The sequence below is a fragment of the Pelecanus crispus genome, chromosome 1 (assembly GCF_030463565.1).
Source record: "Pelecanus crispus isolate bPelCri1 chromosome 1, bPelCri1.pri, whole genome shotgun sequence".
NCBI classification, from domain to species: domain Eukaryota; kingdom Metazoa; phylum Chordata; class Aves; order Pelecaniformes; family Pelecanidae; genus Pelecanus; species Pelecanus crispus.
In genome coordinates, this window is record NC_134643.1 from 73,588,554 (window position 1) to 73,606,824 (window position 18,271).

At 36.5% G+C, this 18,271-nt stretch overlaps 1 protein-coding gene across 2 annotated transcripts in view; it reads left to right on the plus strand.

The window, feature by feature from the left end:
- The window catches only part of PIK3C2G (phosphatidylinositol-4-phosphate 3-kinase catalytic subunit type 2 gamma), a 205,328-nt gene that overhangs the window by 55,856 nt on the left and 131,201 nt on the right, over positions 1-18,271 (plus strand). For both annotated transcript variants that reach the window (XM_075721540.1, XM_075721547.1), the window contains 4 exons: positions 1,202-1,397; positions 4,654-4,776; positions 10,317-10,448; positions 18,109-18,223. In XM_075721540.1, coding sequence (XP_075577655.1) covers positions 1,202-1,397; positions 4,654-4,776; positions 10,317-10,448; positions 18,109-18,223 — 566 coding nt within the window. The remainder of the gene's footprint in view (positions 1-1,201; positions 1,398-4,653; positions 4,777-10,316; positions 10,449-18,108; positions 18,224-18,271) is intronic.

The window sequence follows — 18,271 nt, forward strand, 5'->3', positions numbered from 1 at the left end:
GTTTTTTTGGAGACATTTCTGTCAGGAAACTGGGATAGCTAAGACCAGTGAGTCATGGTATCTGAATCAGATGTTGAGCAGGATTCCTGCATCTATCCTGAGTATAAAAAGCTAATACAAGCAAGTCTCAGGCTTCCGATTCCTGGGATTTTTTTTTTTTCACGAGACACTATTAGACAGCTAATAGATGGCTGCCAAATACAGTGGCCAGACAAGTTTAGGGAGTATGTCAGGAATTGTAACAGGTGATGAGAGTATGTTCTTGATCATGTAGGAACAATGAGTTGGGGAAAAGAAAAGGAGAATTTGGGGTACTCCTCTTGGAAGACAGATCATCCTGATCTTGGAATGATGCAATGTGCTCTGACACTTTCTCTCTTAACCTGTCTCTTGCCTGAGAAATGAGTGCTTGTACCAGCTCTCTTCACTGAATGGAGGCTGCCAGGACTTGGGATTTTAATTTACACTGGCAATCAGGCAATCCCCTAGCTGCTCCAAAAATACAGAGAGAGGGAAGATGGATAAAAGCCAGTAATTGCAGAAAAAGAGCACTGCAGAGCTGAAGCCAGAGGACATAACATAAATAAAAGTGTGATATAAATGAGGGTACAGCCGGCATTTTTTATATATCCATATAGATATGTATTTCAGTGTCCATTGTTGTGTAATTTGATCACCAATCCATGACCATCTGAATGCTGACTATGTCTGATTGTGGCTGCTATTGTATGTATTTTATGAATTGTTTACCTACAGTTGCAACAGCTTTATAGTCTTAAAATTTAACCAGTGCCTTTTCTCCATTCTACTTCTGCATTGCCAGGTCCCTTGAACTAAGAAGCTACTTAGCTGCTGAAATTACAAAATACCTACGTAATAAAAATCCTTCCAGCACAAAAATTAAGAGACTAAAATGGCATATCTGAGGCACACACTAACTTGCTGTAGTTTAAAATGCTTACTTTGAAAATGCCTTAATTTGAAAGCACTCTAATGAAAGACTGTTAATGATACACCAGAAATGAGCTAAGGCTCGTTTCAGAAGCACAGATGGCTAATTGGCTTCAGTTGGTAGGTTATGTCATTTTAATTAAATTTTATTAGGAAGCATTTCAAAGCCATAACTGATGGTTTAAGATAAATATGGTTCTTCATAAATGACCTATTGGTAACCTTTATTTATTTCTCTCTCTCCTCTCAGCGTTAATAGAGGCTGCTGTGACTGAGCTCTCCATGGCCATCTCTTGTCTCATCCATGTTTACAGCAGCAGCTTTGATGCAAATTTCCAGCTTGCCAGCATACCTAAAAGCCCTTCGTGTGCAGACATCAGCCTAGATTCCCAGCTCAGCTTCACTGTTTATGCTGCCCATAACATCCCAGAAGTCTGGGTAAACAGGTAGGAGGAGACATAGCAGGTGTTCATAAGATGGGGTGTTGTCTCTTATGATCACGTCTTTCACAGGTGCTAGCTTACCTCTGTTGCTTTGGTGGTACTCCTATATTAATGTTAGGCACTGAGTAAGTGGGTGTATCTCCACTGTTTTTCTAGCAAAAAGTGCACTTACTTAAGCTTGACTGACTAGGAGACTTCCAGGCCCCATAAACAGATGGAGAATCGAGGAGGTGGCCTAGATGGTTGCCCTTGACCAGTGTGGAAGTAATAGAAGCAAGGTCAGAGCACTGGCCTTGACGGGTATGCATAGAAATGCTTGTGTGACCAGCTTGCTGAGAGGGAGGCAGGAAAGTGTGGGTGCTGCATGCCAAGAAAGTTTGGACTGGGACTTTGTGTGGCCTCTGCAGTACAAGTAACTGGAAGGATTGAAGGCCAGTTTGCCAAGTTAAACAGAGGGGTGCTTGCTTAAGGTCAATCTGAATGAGGCTTTATCAGCAATTTTTGCTCTTGATGTATTCAAACTGCATTTCTTGGCTAAGCATGTGCGTTGACGATCCTCTTTGTAGACAGTGATTAAAATAAGTAGTTTATAGGTCCAAATATACCTAGTATGTCAGCATAGCAGAGGAAAGAAGAAAGGGAGACATCTTTAATAAAAAGCTGGTTGAAATGTTCTCTTCTGAATTGTTTATTTGGTCAAATTAGTTGTCTCTTCAAATAGCTGCTTTTCCTACTTGGAGCAAAACTGGTGTTCTCCTCTTACCACTCCAGTGCAATCAAAGGAGGACAGGTGACTACAGTCTGGTAGCATTATTTTTATGAGTCAAAATGCTGTTGTCCATGTTTTTATTAATACTTTCCCTTTGCTTCCACTTTACCTTGAATTCCAAATGACTGATTAAAAAGGGTGGGATCATTTGCATTAGACTGTGAGCAAGACAGTGTAGTATACAGCATTAGTTGTAATTAGCAGTTTAAAAAAAATCTGAGAGAATTTGTATTAGTTAAGGTGAAAATACAGAACTGTAATTATTGTCCTGACTTTGCAGATGGCTATACCATTCCCACTGCATTTTATATTTTACCAGAAAAATGTGAAATTACATATGGCCTAAAGGCCACTGATGAATTGAATGCTATGTTCAAGCATGTGAAAATGAGAATCTCTCTTCCTCCTTAATCTCCCTTTTCCAGTCTTTCCAGTATTCATAACTAGCATGAACTTCTTAACATGGGCTGCCACTGTAACACTTACTTTCCTCAATTATTTTTACTAACTTCATTCACATGCATACTCCCCGTTCTTATTTATGTACTGCATGAATTCATGCTGGCTATGTCACAATTCTGGTTTTCCCTTTCCTGAAGGTCACATTTTATGATCTTGCTGCTGTTCATAGCATGTATTTTAATATATATTCCTGCATATATATATATATATATATATATATATATATATATAAAATATATGTATTATAAATGTTAGAATTTTGACATCCCTCACTGTCTCACATTGGGGTTTTTTTCCCTACATACTAGTATATGACAAATGGCTTTTAATCATTTGGGATAATGGACAGTGAACTGGTTTGTGTTTTATAGAATCATGTTAGTGTCCTGTCAAATCCCTCTCAAGTTCACTTTTGTGGACTGGCTTTTTGTTAATTTTTATATTTATGCTCTCAATTTCTTATTCCAGTCTTACTGTCCTCATTAAAAAGATAAGTAGAGACCTTACAAGTTGCAGAATAATGTTGCAAAACTGATTACCTTTCTTTTACTGTATTTTCATTCCTTCTTGTTTTTTTTAATCCATTCGTTGTTTTATCTCATTTAAATCCCAAGCAGATATGCCCTATTTAATGCCAGTGGCATAATGTTGCTAGCTTCATGTTTGGCTTTGTTTGTTTCTACATTCCCCAAAAAATCAGATTTCTATCTACATCTGGATGATATGAAGTCATCTTTGGGACAAGACTATGGAGTCATGCCTTTGAACTCACAGGGAGGGGTACCTAGGCAAAATTGTCTACACAGACCTAAAATGTCTTGAAGTGCATACACTCTGAACAACCTTTCTGACTTCAGTCAGATTGAAGCATTTTGTAAGCATTAATCTGTCCAGGATTACATCCTTATGGTGTATAAATCACGGATATATCTGTATATTGTGTATCAATACTTCTGTTTAAACAGAAGTGCTTAATCATGTGATTGTATTAAACACCATTATTTCCTGCATTATCCTCCAACTGTTTGTAATGTTTAGGCTCTAGAGGAAAGATGCCATATTTAAGAGCAGAAACATTTTTTAGGTTTGTAAGGTATTTTTTTCCTTTCTCTGCATTGGTACCTCATAGGTACTGCAGATTCCAGATCCTTTTCTTTGAATTTAAAAAAGAAAAAGAAAAGGGGGTGGGGGGAAGGAAAGATAGAGAGAGAAAAAAAGAAAAAGCATATCTGCTGCAGTAATTACAATAATTATTATAATGTTCTGGAAGAGATCAACAATCATACTTGTAAATAAGGCAAAGCCAGGCACCTTCAATCTGAAAGTGCTTCAGATTTGTTGTTCAGATTTGACTCTCTTTCCCATGTTCATCATTCTTGTACAGAATGTGTTCTAAAGCTGAGAATGGCAGGATGATCTGGAAGTTCCAAGACCAGTTAAGAACATTAGTTGATTATATGCTATTCCTCTATTTTGACTAAAATTTTATAAGACTTCAGTAAGAAGAATATGAAACCAACAGATAGCCCTAGACCCAAATTACACTATGAAGCTAGTCAGTCAAGTATCTGAAGAGTGCCAACACAGAGGGCCTTAATGCTTCTACTGTAATAAATGCATAGATTCACTTAATTACTAACCTGTTTTTTACTGATTGGGAAAAGTAAGTATAAATAGATTTGCTGTTGACTGAAGTTGATGAGCAAGTTGTAACCCTTCAAAACTTGTGTCCAAACTTCCCGTGACTTCAATAATGAAAAAAAAAAAAAATTAGTCTTAATGACAAAAACGTGGAGCAGAATTTAGGTGTCTTAAGTACTTTTCCTGAATTCTGAACATTAAAAAAAATCCAACCCAAAATAAACCGTCACATTAATATAAGATTCACTATTTTAATTCTTTTTGCATGTAAGGATGGATCTTCACAAGTTTCTGAATGGTTAGCCCCAAATTTACTGTGCTAGACATGTTACATTGCAATTAATCTTTTCTTTTCTTTTTTTTTTTTTCTTTTTTCCCCCTTTGTAGCTACAAAGTTTTCTCTTTTTCTTGTTCACTAACTTACGCTGGGAAGACAATATGTCAAGTCAAAATTTGCAAAAATGTACCAGTTAAAAGATCCTTCTTTTTCCTGGCTGACTGGAACGAGAAGTAAGTTTTGGTCTGTGTCTGATATATGTTTGTCTGACAGATTTTACACATTGAATATTAATTTCCAAAAAAAAGACCCACATCTTTATTATGGATCATCTTCTGAGCGAATTAAACTCCACAGATATCAGAGAAACTTAGGGAGGTGGGAGGGAAAAAGGAGTGGAATAGCCAGGGGAAATAGGACTAAGGTAAGTCTGGTCTGACAATAAGCTAAACGAAGCTGGTCTTAGAACAGCTTTCATTCACTGGGGCCATCCTGGAGGAATACTGGAACCAAAAGGAGATAGAACCAAAGGCTGTATTTCTGTTCTGTTTTGAGAACTTCTGCCCTTTGGATCCACCTCTGATAGGTATGCAATCCAACTTGAGAACCTATTGTAATGTTTCTTTAAGGAAGGAACAAGGCTGTTGTGTTTTGGTGTTTGTTTTCTGTTTTGCTTTAGTTATTTAATAAGAAGGATCTGTAGTTTTAAAATGAGGACCTTTAGTTTGAAACTGGAGTTTGAGGAAAGGCTACCAACTGCCTGTCACCTGCCTGTCTGCTTTGAGGAATTCAATGTAATCCTCAATCTTTTGTATGATTGGAAATTAACTGTTATCCTTGTGTTTAAAAAAATTAGATCATTCCATTTGCTCTGTTGGAATTTTCACCTTGTCCAGGTTTTGGTCAAGTACTGTCTTATGGTACATATGAGCAGATGTAATCAAGTGTAGGGGAAGGACTACATTGCTTATGAGCATTTTTGGCTTCTAAAAAGTGGCTGATGCATTTCTGGAATACATCTTACACAACCTTTTTCTAAAGCAAAATATGATAGAATAGAAATAAATTCTTTAGCCGTAACTGGAGCAGAAACTCTGCTCTTCCATTTCCATGAAAATGTAAAGAAATCAGACTAAAGCTTCAGTGTTTCTGTTTAAACTTCTCCCTCTGCAAAATCAGTATTAAATGTCTGCAATTCCATCAAAAACTTTCTTGGAAAAAGAAGCAGTAAAGTATGCAGGCCAAATTCTTTCATAGATCATAGATGCTTGTAAAATGTTCTTAACATCAGAGACAATATCTAGAGTTGTATGAAACTTAATAGTATTAGTTTGTAAGAACAACTTTTTAGTTTATATTGTTGCGTGAGTTTCAAAAATAATTTTCAAAATCCAATTCAAATAAATTCCAAAGTACAACCCCCAAGATTTATATCTGTCTGGCAGGCTTTTCAATATTTCCCTCAACCATCAAAGGTATTCACGTATTTTCCACCTTAAACTGCTTGGCCTAGATTTGTTTAAGCCTCAAAACATGAGGGGAGGTTTCTTGGACCTAATGATCTGAGGTCCAGAAGCACAGGCTGAGAATCTAGGTAGGCAGATATGCTATTATTTTTGTATGTTTTAGCTTGTATCCAGAACTGGATTTTGTGAACTGTTGCTATTTTTGAGTCAAAATACAAATGTCAAATGAGTGTTTTAAATCAGCTAACAGTCTTACAGTTAGAGCTTTCCCTCCCTTTCTTTGAGTCACTAAAATGTTCCTGGGTTGGCAGGGCAGATTCTACTCAGTAAAGAGGCACTTGTGAAGCAGACATTTACTGCAGGACATGAGCACGTTGCGATCATGACAATAGATTCTGTTCTTATTCCAAATCTAACACAGCACTTAATAAAGTCAAATGTTTTCACATAAAGACAGGCACTGACTGCTTTACTGTGTTGTGCTTACCACAGTATGACTTTGGTAGAGTATCAGAATATTAGGTAGGATGGTGATGCCAGAAGGTCTTCCCTGTATGAAAATATGCATAGAGAAGGAGATGTTTATGGGTTTTTTTAATTTATTTTAAATATGAAATACTTGTCACAGTTCTATAATGAGGAAATGTGGGTTTTGCTATTTGTGCTGCTAATCCTCTAAGAAAGAATAAACAAGCAGCACCAAACTTAACAGAATAATCAGTATTTTCAGAATATTTTGAAATACGCAGAGCGAAGGAACAGTATTATCACTGAAGGTGCTATGTGCCTAACTTGACAAAATTTAAAACATAGTCAGGAAAAGGCTGGTTTGTCTTTCCTACAATAAATACATGTATATAAACACTAATTAATACTTTTTGCAAGAATTCAAGCTGGAATTGATTAAAAAAATAGAGTATTTTAATGAAGTAAGTGTTACTGCAATTGGTTTTCCATGTCATCAAATTGGCACCATTTCCTATCGTAGGAAGTCTGGGTCACTCAAAACTATAACCAAGCTATGTTCACTCTGAATTACCTTTTGGCTTTAACATCACCTTTCTGAAACAGAAGGGAATATGTTTGCATATAAAGTTCACAAAGGAGACAATTTCTTTTTTTTTTAAAGTTTCTTGCCTTGAGTTAAAGCGCTACTTTAGTTCTAACACATACGCTATTTTCAGTTGATCACAGCCATTGAAAATGTATGTGGTAAAAGGTCACCAGGAACAGCCTCTATTACATTAGGAAGTCAAATAGTCTCTGTACAGTTAGGGATCAATCAGGCTGAAAAATAAACCTAGCTAATTCAGAATGAGTCCTGATCTTAGATTAGGTTTGACTCGAACAAGTCAAAAAAAATGGAGAATAATGTTTTGATGATTGAGAATCTAGGAAGAGCATTTCTACTGAAGATGACTTGCTTTATTTGCTGATTTTCATGTATTTAGTTTGTGTTTTCAAGTGCTTTAACCAGTTACTGTCTGCGCTTTAACTTGATAGGTTTTTGTGTTTAAACTTGAGGTTCTGCTGAAATCTTTCATTACATTTAGTCTTTCCCAGAATGTTCTCAGAAAAGATGGGAATCATTTGATACCTAAGGAGGTTGCCTTGTTTAGTGTTTCTTCTGTTTGTCCTTTTTTAAGAGTATACTTTTTGCTTTACAACTTGTGCGTTAATGTTGAAAAGTATGGTTGTCACCTCGGTGTAGAGTTTGAAGAGGCTGATACTATCTAGCACATAAGATGTCCAAAAGTTGCCCCCTTATTTTCTCATCAGTTTCATTTTTCAGTGACTCAGAATTTCAATTTTCTTAATTATTTTCTTTCTTTTGCCTTAGCTGGTTGCTCTTAATATATATATATATTCCACCATCTCCTCTTTTTCCATCCTCCGTAATTTATGTTAAACCTACAGATATGACATACGGAATTAACATTAAGCCTACCATTCATCGCCTCAGATACTTTCTTGGCATTGGGTTTCCCTCTTCTCCATATTTTGTTTGGCTTGTCTGTTTTGTTTATACTCTCTCAGGGCAAAGCCTGGGTTGTGCCAGAGCTCTTCTGTGTTGAGTGCTCTTATGCTATTAGGCCTTTGGCCTTTGAAACCAACTTTTGAAACCTTTATCTAACATCTGTGAATAGCACCTTCTCAGTGAGTAGCTTCTCTGTTCTTCTCAACTACTGTTGAAATTGTTCACCCACAGGGTGTCTTATTTCTGAACACTGTTCCATTTCCTCTTTCTTCTTCTTAGTCATCCATTTGACTCAGCCTCATGCAGTCAGAAAGGATAATACCAACTGGGTAAGCTCAGACATGCATTAATCAAAGTTCTTAAAAGCAATACAAGATATTCCCCTTCTCACATGTCACTGGAAGGGAAATTTGCTCCTCTTTGGCCCATACTTTAACTCGTGGGATGTCTAACTCTTGTCAAAGTTTCCAGGTTCTTTTCCTACTGGTATACATCTGGTAGTGCTGTATATTGTGTCCTAGGGAAACTCTGGCAAGCATTTGCTTTCTGCAGTCAGGATACTGTGAGATTTTTCATTGCTCCACGTTCACAAGGAGCGTTAACAATTGTCTGTATTAGAAAACGCGTGTCTCAATTTTTTTTTCTTTTTGTCTCTTCACAGCATTAATGATGCTTTAAATGTAAATGTAACTTTGTCGAACAGTTTTATGTAACATGAGCAGAGTTGTTGAACAAGCTATCTATAGCACGTAGAACAGTTCAGTTTCCCAATAATTGTTTCTAACTAATTATGAGTGAGGAAAAGGACATGAGACAGGGAAAGCAGAGTTGAAAGCTATAAATAGGGACACGTAGGAAGACAGTTGTGAATTGCTTCTCAATTCTATTCATGTTAATTAGAAAGAGTGGGAAATTGCTGTCTTGCTTTGTTTTTCAAAGAGAGAGGTATGCAAATTTGAATAATTTCCAAATGTTTAGGACCAATCATCTGAAATTTTGACACTAATGCTAATTTGGAGTACTTCAGAATTACAGCTGAAAACCATCTACTTTCTTTCAGTGGCTCCTCAGTGCATTCAAGGAAACTTTCCTGAAGCCAGTAGAATTTTGACAGATTTGGAACTAGGAGCAAAACCTTATGCTAATTTTACCTTATACTATTACTTTGTCTTATTTCTGCTACCCATAATCCTTATGTTTTTCAGTTTACTATACTTTTTAAATACTGATTTCTACATTTACTTACTGCTTAAGTATGACTATACCTTTTTAAAAATGCTGAGTTACATTGTTCTGCCAGTCTAGATTGAACATCTGAAAATTAAATGGAATCTATTTTATTTAAATTTATCTTCTAGTTTGTTTTCTTAATCTCAAGTTTATGCAAATCTTTTGTTTTGTTAAGGCTTATGTAGTCAATGCAGAATAATTCTTTTAGCGTTTACCTCCTTATGTTGATTTTGTTTATACAGAGAAATGTAATTAATTTCACTTCGCACTTGAGAAATTTAAGTTTGCAATGAATATACATGAAAAAAGCTGGAAATACACCATCCACCATAAACATTCTCTTCAGGAAAAAGAAAATATAGACTTGCACGTGTGTGGGTAGTTACACGTGTGATTTTTCCATACAGCATGGAAGTATCTTATTTATTAGAGTTGTTCTAAGTTATGATTTTAAATCAATTCATATAATCTATATAAACAAATTGAATGACCAACCAAGCTTGCTAATGGTCAATACAAAGTTGAGATGAATATTGATGGATCTGAATTTTCTTACTAAAATATGTGAATCACTCATTGCTGTTGAGACAAAATCTGCCTTTAAATTGTAGTTGGAGAAGGCACTACCAAAGCAGATCTGAACAAGAGAATGATTATCATACTCTACTCACAAGCAACTCTTAGTTTCTTAAGTAGTGCTTTCCTCTGAAGACACAAGACAGCAAATAACTAACTATTGGTTTACAATTCACCCTTAGGGGTTGCTTATTCTGAAATAGCCCTTCACTGATAATGTAATTCTAAAGCAAAAGTTTAACTAAGCTTTTTGTGCCTTTGTCAGCTCTAGTGGTTACCACTGAAGTGAACGAGTTTTCATATGCCTCTTGTCAAGTACTATGACCCAAGTTAATGGTTAGCAATACTCATCAATGTCTTGAAGGGATCTGTCAGTTGCATTTTCCTTCAGAGTGCAAATCCTGTAATTTATAGCTTGATATATGTGTTAAGGCATCTAGAAAAACATAGAAAGAATTCAGTTGTGGTAACAATGCTCAATTTTTTTTAACTTTTACTTTTATCTTTTCTTATTTTCTTTCAGAATCAACTTTCCTCTACGAATAAAGGCTCTTCCGAGGGAAACTATGCTGACAATAAAACTACTTGGAGTAAACAGTGCCTCTAAAAATACAGAAGTGCTTGCTTGGACATGCTCTCCATTGTATCCAAAAGAGTAAGTTCGGTTTTGTATGACAGCTTAAGAAAAGACCATTCTTACATAGTATTGCACTCAACTTGGGAGAAATATAAAAGACAGAAATACTATTTTCAGGACCTTACTGTAATAAGACTGAGACAGTCACTTACAGTAGACTGCTCTTGATGTGCCAGTAAGAGCCCTATCCATGAGCTTTGCTTTCTTTCCAATACATTGGTTTTGAACTTGGCTTCTGTAACTAACACTTTATAAAGTTCCCTAGGCCTGTTGAAAGGCCTTGCTGTACCCTTTCCTGTGGCTTTGCAAAATCCTTCTCGGCATAGCTTCTTGTTCACAATGGTTAGGTTTTTTACAGTCTGCGTTCCATTCTCACACCCATTCATTCTGCTAGAGTGGGGCATTTAGTGATGACCACAATGAGCACCTTTGCCTCTACACACCACTTTAGAAGCTTTCTCCTCTTTTTTTAACCTCTGCTTGCTACACAGCACACAGGGTAACTAACAGTGGTTTAAAGATGCTTGTAGCCTTGAATGTCTCTGCAGTGATGTATAAACAGAGATCTAAGGTAAATTTTCTGCAGTGCTCTAAATATGTTTTAGTAGCACTGGGACCTCTGAATGTAGATAGAGCCTTTACAATGATACTTAATTTTTTTTTAGACTCCATAGCGCTGCATGTCCTCTGGGCAATAGATGGATATATTCAAGCCCACAAGTTTCTGCATTAGCATCCATCTCTGAGCTATAGCTCTTTCCTCATCTTGAGACTTCATCTACTTTTCCATATGGTAGCAATCACCATTTAAAACGAAACAAAACCAAAAAATCTGATTGCATGAATAAATTTACTATGTTTGAAAGACCTTGGGTTCCATTGAACTTTTAAACTGTGAGGCTTAAAACACTAGGAATTAGGTTGGACTGGGTTAGAGGCTTTTTCCATCTTTTCAGAAGAAAATTCAAGATTACTCTGTTCAGAAAGAGAGAACATTCTTCTGTGACTTAGTGATTAGAGCACTTAGCTTGAAGGAAGGAAACAAACATGAATCAAATCTCTGCTCCAAGGATTGATTGGGCATTTTATTCAATTAGTTTTCTTTCATAGTCTGAAGAAGAGCACATCACTCACTCTTCCATTGTGTGTGTCTTTTTAAAGAAAAAGTGTGTTATGTTTGTTTATTTTATTACAATCCTGATGCTTAGTGTGAAACAGAGGAAATATCTTGGCTGAGAATCTAACCTGAGATGAAGTGTTAAGATGTCCTCATCCCCAGAAAGCTGATACGTGCTGAGTACATTCAGAAGCAGAGCATTTGGCATGATAACTCAATTGGGGAACACTTAGGCACCTTTGGAGGTAAATGGGATATGTGAGAATCCTGTTCTTGAGGACTTATGTTTTACTAGAGGTTTTCTTATTTTTCTGCATTCAAGTCCCAAAGGAATGATTTTTTGGAAGATCTGGAAGCCCTCAGCTCTCTGTGACATTTATTTTTAATGTATGCCATCGGAGCAAGCAGGTTGATTTTCATTAGATAGATCTCCAAGTCACCCCGACAGTTTCAAAAATTTTACTGAAAAATGGCTCCATTCTTTCACGGTACACACAATCAGCACAATGAAGGGGATAGAGGGCTTTCCTTTCATCTGCTGTATAATTGTAGAGATCATTGCTGAAATGACCCTTCAAAGCAGAAATAAAATATGAGTTGTCGGGGAGGAATGATTTAGGAATAACATGTTCAACACTCCCTAATCTGATAGTTCTGTCATTTACAATTACAATAATTACTAACACAAAGAAACCTAAATGCTTTTTCCTCTTTTAGCCAACCACAACTCCACAGAATAATTCATTCACCATGATTTCAATTGATAGAGTCTTTTGAAAATAAGGATAGCCCTGAAATTCCTTCTGAAATGTGAAACTATCTGAACATTCACCCAGCCTGGTTTTCCTTTTCTTTGCAAGATCAGGAATAATTCTTGGTAGAGTGAACCAGCTCTCAGGGTTACTTACTTAGAAAGTAGCAGGGTTAAAACTGTCAGGTGATTCTTAATAGGTAACGTGATCAGTTAGCTGAAGTAATTGAGAAGCAATTTTGAGAGGCCATTTCCTGCTCCTCAAAAAATTTAAAAATTATTGATTGTTTTTATTTGACTCACCAATTTTGTGGAAAACATTAATAAACTGAGCAATGAACCCAACTTCACTCCCGTCACTGCTGGAATGCAGCTAAACTTCAAGACTTGTTTCAGTACTTCTGAACTTGAAAGTATGTACCAAGGAAAGATTTGTACCTGTAGTTATGGTATTAGGGTCTCTAAATGAACAAACTTTGTAAATTTATATAAAGGCATTAAAGAAATCTGACCAGAAAATCTTTGACACAACATTTCTAACTTGGAAAATACCACTTTCTCAAAAGCAAACTTTTTTCAGAGGTGAATTCGAGTTCTAAAAAAGTCTTAACATTCTCATGTCTAGGATTTAATTTATAGGGGAAAGGACAGAAATAAGGTCTTTGAAGAAGGCAATAGCCCTGAGGTATTTGCCTGGGTCATCAAACATCCTTGTTCAAATCCTTGTCCCAGTTGGTCACTGAGCCATTCTTCTCTGGGTCAGCGAAGATAAGGACAGAGAGTGGCCTCTTTTTCTCTATTCAGATGCTTGTTAAAAAATTTTTTTTTTTTTGGTCAAACATTGGAAAAAGAAAATAAATGTCGAACATTTTAAAAATACAGTTCCTCATTTCTGTCCCATTATATCTTATTCTGATTAAAACCACAGGAATTCTGTTCAAGCTGGTTGTGGCTTATGTTAAAAAGAGAAGAAAAATAGAGTTATCAGTTTTGGTTTATTCCCAGGTATTGCTTAGGAATCTTGATCTTTGGGTGACCGAGGGCAAAAGAACAACTCATTTTAAAAGACTCTGAATTTAGTCCTCTCTGTAAATTTGATATCTATTTTCTCTTCCAGAATGGTTATTGTCATTGTATGGTCACTTCTGTCCTTCGTAGTTTAATTCTTTATGTTTAATTTGAACTGAAGATTAAGAAAAACTGAACTTATTGTAACATATAGAGTATACAAATTCTTTTCATCTGTTTTAAGAAACGTGAAGAGTTTCTCATGCTTTTTGGGCAAGACTATGTCAAAGTACCTTGCCAGATCAAAGGGATGTAGCTATTTTCTGAGATTTTAACACTCCATTTCTTCTCTAAAAAATTACTGACTAAGCAGAGTGTATGAGAAATATATATATAAAAAGTAGAAGCAAACCCCAACTGTTTAAATAAAGCATATTACTTATTATTTAGCATTTCTTATTGCAATCTCTTCTCCGTACCTTGCCCATGTTGAAACCATGCAATACCTAAAAATGTTCTAAAGAATTTGGCCTGTTTAATTTTGGATTTTTTTTTTTGTTGTTGTTCTTGATGTTAAAAGACCTGTCAGTGAACAGATGTTTAGTATATTTCAATTTACTTAATTTACATTATTTCCTGAATTCTAGTAATATCTCGCACTATTCTGACAGTTCTCTTGCAGCGTGCTGATTTATAACATGACTAGCTGAAGGATATACAGGGCAGCCACTATGGTATTTATGAAATGTGTGTTGGGATTACTACTTATCAACTTTGCATGTTTCTGTACAAATAGTCTCACTCTTTACAAAACTGACTTCCTGCAGATATTCTCCAATCTTTGCCTAAAGGTAGTTGTTTACCTTAAAGTTATTGCTTGCAACTTGTTTTTTAAATTTGTGGTTTGGGGCAAAAACTAGGAAAGAATCAGGAACATAACTGCAAATTTGTTTTAAAAGTCTGGAATAACCTGGTAATTTTGTATTTGCTGTATTCAGCACCTGCAAATTTATGGAAGTTATTTAAACTAGAAACTGTGGGGATGGAAGATGTGGTCCTTATAAATGCCTGTAGGACATTTAACATTACTTTGCAGTTGAAAATTATATCTCTAATTTTAATTTTCTAGAATTCTGTAGCATTTGTAATTATAACAAAGTAATTATTTCACAGTATCATTCCAATGCAGAATTAAGACTGCTTGAACTGTAGGTATGGGGTTTTTATAGCTTAACAGCTTTGGATTTCCTTTAAATTTAACCTCAACTCTGAATTTCTGAAGCTTATAATGTCAGGTTTGGGGATAATTACATTATTTTTACACTATATTTTGTCCTCATTTTCCTGGTATATCCAGTCTAAACAGTAACTCTGATGTTATGTAGATTTGGGAATGAACACAGTAATAATGCTTGTAGCTGCCGTCTTGTCCAGTAGGTGAGCCTCCACATCCGCAGTTCTCATCCTTATCAGGTAGTTGACTTTAGGTAGTGGCCCTAAATCAATGCCAATAAAGCCCTTGATGATGTATCTATATCAAGAAGTCTTATTAGATGCAAGAGGCAGTTAAAAAAGTGTTTGCAAGCCTGTGTGTCAACTTCCCATTCCTTCACATCAGAAAAATGTGTTTGTCTCTTGGGCTGAATAGTTTAGTGATCCAGAGATAATTAACAAATCAGAAATCCATCATCTGGGGCAATTTGGGAGTTGTAATGTCCCCCACAGTGCCCATTGCTCTGACTTCACTGATTCTAACAACACAATTTGTTTTGAACTGGTATTTCCAAATCAGACAGAGCAAGCAACAAAAATTTCCTCTTGCTAAGTGTGGTGAGGGAAGTCTCCCATGTGACTTCAGGACACAAGCTTGATTTTGTTAAGTTAGGGTAACTTGAGCTGTCCTTAAATGGTAGTGTCCTCTTCTGCTGTAATAAGATGGGAAGTTTATTTTAGCGCCAGTAATAAACAAGAGCTGGGAATCTGTGTAATTCCAGGGGTTTCCATCTGCCCTGGTTTTCCATGAGCATATAAATAAATAAATTGCAGTAGGCACGGAGCAGCGCTTGTTTATTCACCTGCTGATGTGCTTGATGCTGAAGTTGCTACATGGAAGCCATTGTCTATGGCTGTGATCATTATACAGCCTTTACAAAGGTCAGTATCACTACCCTCACCTTACAGATGGGAAAACTAGCAGGCAGAACAGGGAGTGACCTGCCTGAGCTCATCAGCAGAACCAGGTAGCAGAGAGAGGAATCAGTAAAGGTTATGGTTATGGTTATCATGCTCATGATGCTAGCTCCTTCCTTTTCTGAATGGAACCTGCACACTCTCCTGCTTCTTTTCCTTTTTCTAAAAATAATGATGCATCTTCTTACTGTTTTGTTCACCTGCATGGCCCCTGTTATTGTTCCATTTGTGTGTCCAAAAGCAGACTAAGTCCTGAAGAACGTTAGCTGTGCAGTGCATACAGTGCCCCAAAGATTGCTTAAGAAAAGCTGTGCCTCAAAGTCATACACCGTATTTCGCAGTTGTTGATTCCTTTTCACATCTTTTTAAAATGCCTCCCGTGTTTACAGACTAGCCTTAGTCCAAAGAGTGACTTACTGATGGAAGATATGTAAGTTGCTCACTTATTTGTAAATGTATAAATTGGGCTACTCTATATACAAAGCATAAATATGTGTCTAGTTTTTAAAACAAATCCTTTTTTTTCTTAGGAGATATCATCTCCATACTATCAAAGTGGTTTAAGGTCTTTGGTTTTATTCACAGTCCTGTCATCTGCTTTAACATGTGAAGTCTTCTCAGTCCAGCAAAGATACATTGCTTTACTTGCTGTTTCTCCAGTTGAGGACTCTGAGAAGCCCACCTGCTGATTCTTCCTTATCTTCCTGGACAGTCTTTAGCCATATCTGTACTGGGTGCAAATGAGTTGAAATAATGAAATCAGGAAATGTCTCAACTAAACACATCTACAGGGCCTCTGAGGTCTGTGCTACTTCTTGTATTTGTCTATGCAGGTTTCCCAGGAAAAAAAAATCCACTGTATGGATTCTTTTTTAAAGCCCCCTATAGTTTTAGGGCACAATATGAAAGTGATTAGAAAGTAATGAGAGCTTAAAAGGATAATTTAGTCTTTGTGTTCATTCAGTTCTCAGCTACTCTTCTCCCTTCTAACAAACGTGCCAATTAGTTCAAATTATGGTGTAAACCCCTGTCAACAAAGGAGTGAAGAGATGCGACCCATTTATTAAAGGTCATCCAAGTACACATCACAGAAAAAACAACCACTATTGGTCACTTACACATTCACATGAGTGACCTAAATGTGAAAGACTTCGTATCACACAACTGCTTTCCCCCGAGTGCTATCTTGTTCACATCACAGCTTCTTTTTCTGCCTCCATTCCATTGCAAGTGCACCGATGGCTGCAAAAGAAACTTCAGAAAATGGTTTTGTCTTTAATCCTCCTAAGCTGTGTTCTCACAATAAAATAAAATGTTTGCACTAACAACATGAATAGCTTGAGAAGTGAAAAAGAAAAATTAGCCCTGAATTACATTTATACTGAGTGTTGACTATAAAAATGACTTTGTGGGAGTTTGTTATTTCTTCTTCAGATGACTTAGCAACAATTTATTTCAGTTTGCAATTCAAAAGGTACTTTCTTACAGCAATGTTGCAAACTCATGCTGGGATCAAAAAGTCTATCTGGGCTCTCTTGTACCTCTAACATCCTCATCTCGGGTAAAAGCTGTGCACTCAACTTTCATCTACCTGGCTGGCTGTTTCTGTTGCAATGGGCAGAAGAGAATCTGGCTCATTCTCTCAGTTGTTTTGACTGAGCAGTTCTTGGAATGATCATAATAAAAATTATTTGTCAGTAAAAGAAGAGATGTTGAACATAATAAAATTTCTGACCTCACTAACCATTAAGATATGGACAATTTGAAGTGTAAGTCCAGTATACTATATCTTCCTTTATTCAGGTACTGCATTCTTAATTCGAGTCGATTGGTTATGATTAGAATTCACACCTGAACTTTCTGATTTTATTCAAGTTCTCTAGACTGAATTGCGTTGACCTGCCAAATCATGCTGGTTTTCTTATCTGCAGACCACATGCATGCCTGTTTCTGATAAGACTTGCTTGTACATGTAATGCTCAGACTGGTATTTCAGACCATAATCTTTCATCCGTCCAAAAACTGCATGCAGCACATGTGGTACAAACTGTCTCACTCAAACTCCTTTCAGCTCTTTGGAGACTCTGATATCATACTTTCTCTTCTCTGCCATCTACACATAAAATCAGTAAGGATCCTTGATGGTTGCAGTAGGTTGCCATGAGTTTCTTCTTTTTGTGGAATAAATGTATACTGCCCTCCACCTTACATAGCGTGTTCACACTTCACAGTCTCTAACATATTTGTCCTTCAGATTAAATCTTGAGATAGAAATATGGTTTTATCCTTATTTTACACCCAGCTTAAATGGCAACCCCTGTCACACAAGAAGTCAGTGGTAAAGTGCAGAGCTGACTGAGAATGTGTTGGCAGTGTGATTTGTGTCATAATCCCTGCAGCTGCACAGATACCACTATAGCAGTGAGGCCATCAGTATTCAACCTCTACTCATCTAGGCCAGATTTGTACTAGCCACATAAAGATAAAAGGTTTGTTTTCCTTTTGCTTATCTTTTAAGCGATCCAGTTCCATGTTCTTTGATGTAGTTTCATTAAACCCTGTTCACCTTGTCTCCAGTACTGATGCAGTATTTCTGTCTGTGTGTATTGCAGGCGGCTCATTCATGGAACTGTGCTGCTTAGCATGACGTTGTACAGCACGCTTACAACAACAATGATTACCCCAGGCATCTGCAGTACTGATACACCAACTTCAGTAACATTACAGGTAAGAAAGCGAGAAAGCAAAGGAAAGGGTTGTTTTCTAACAAAGTCC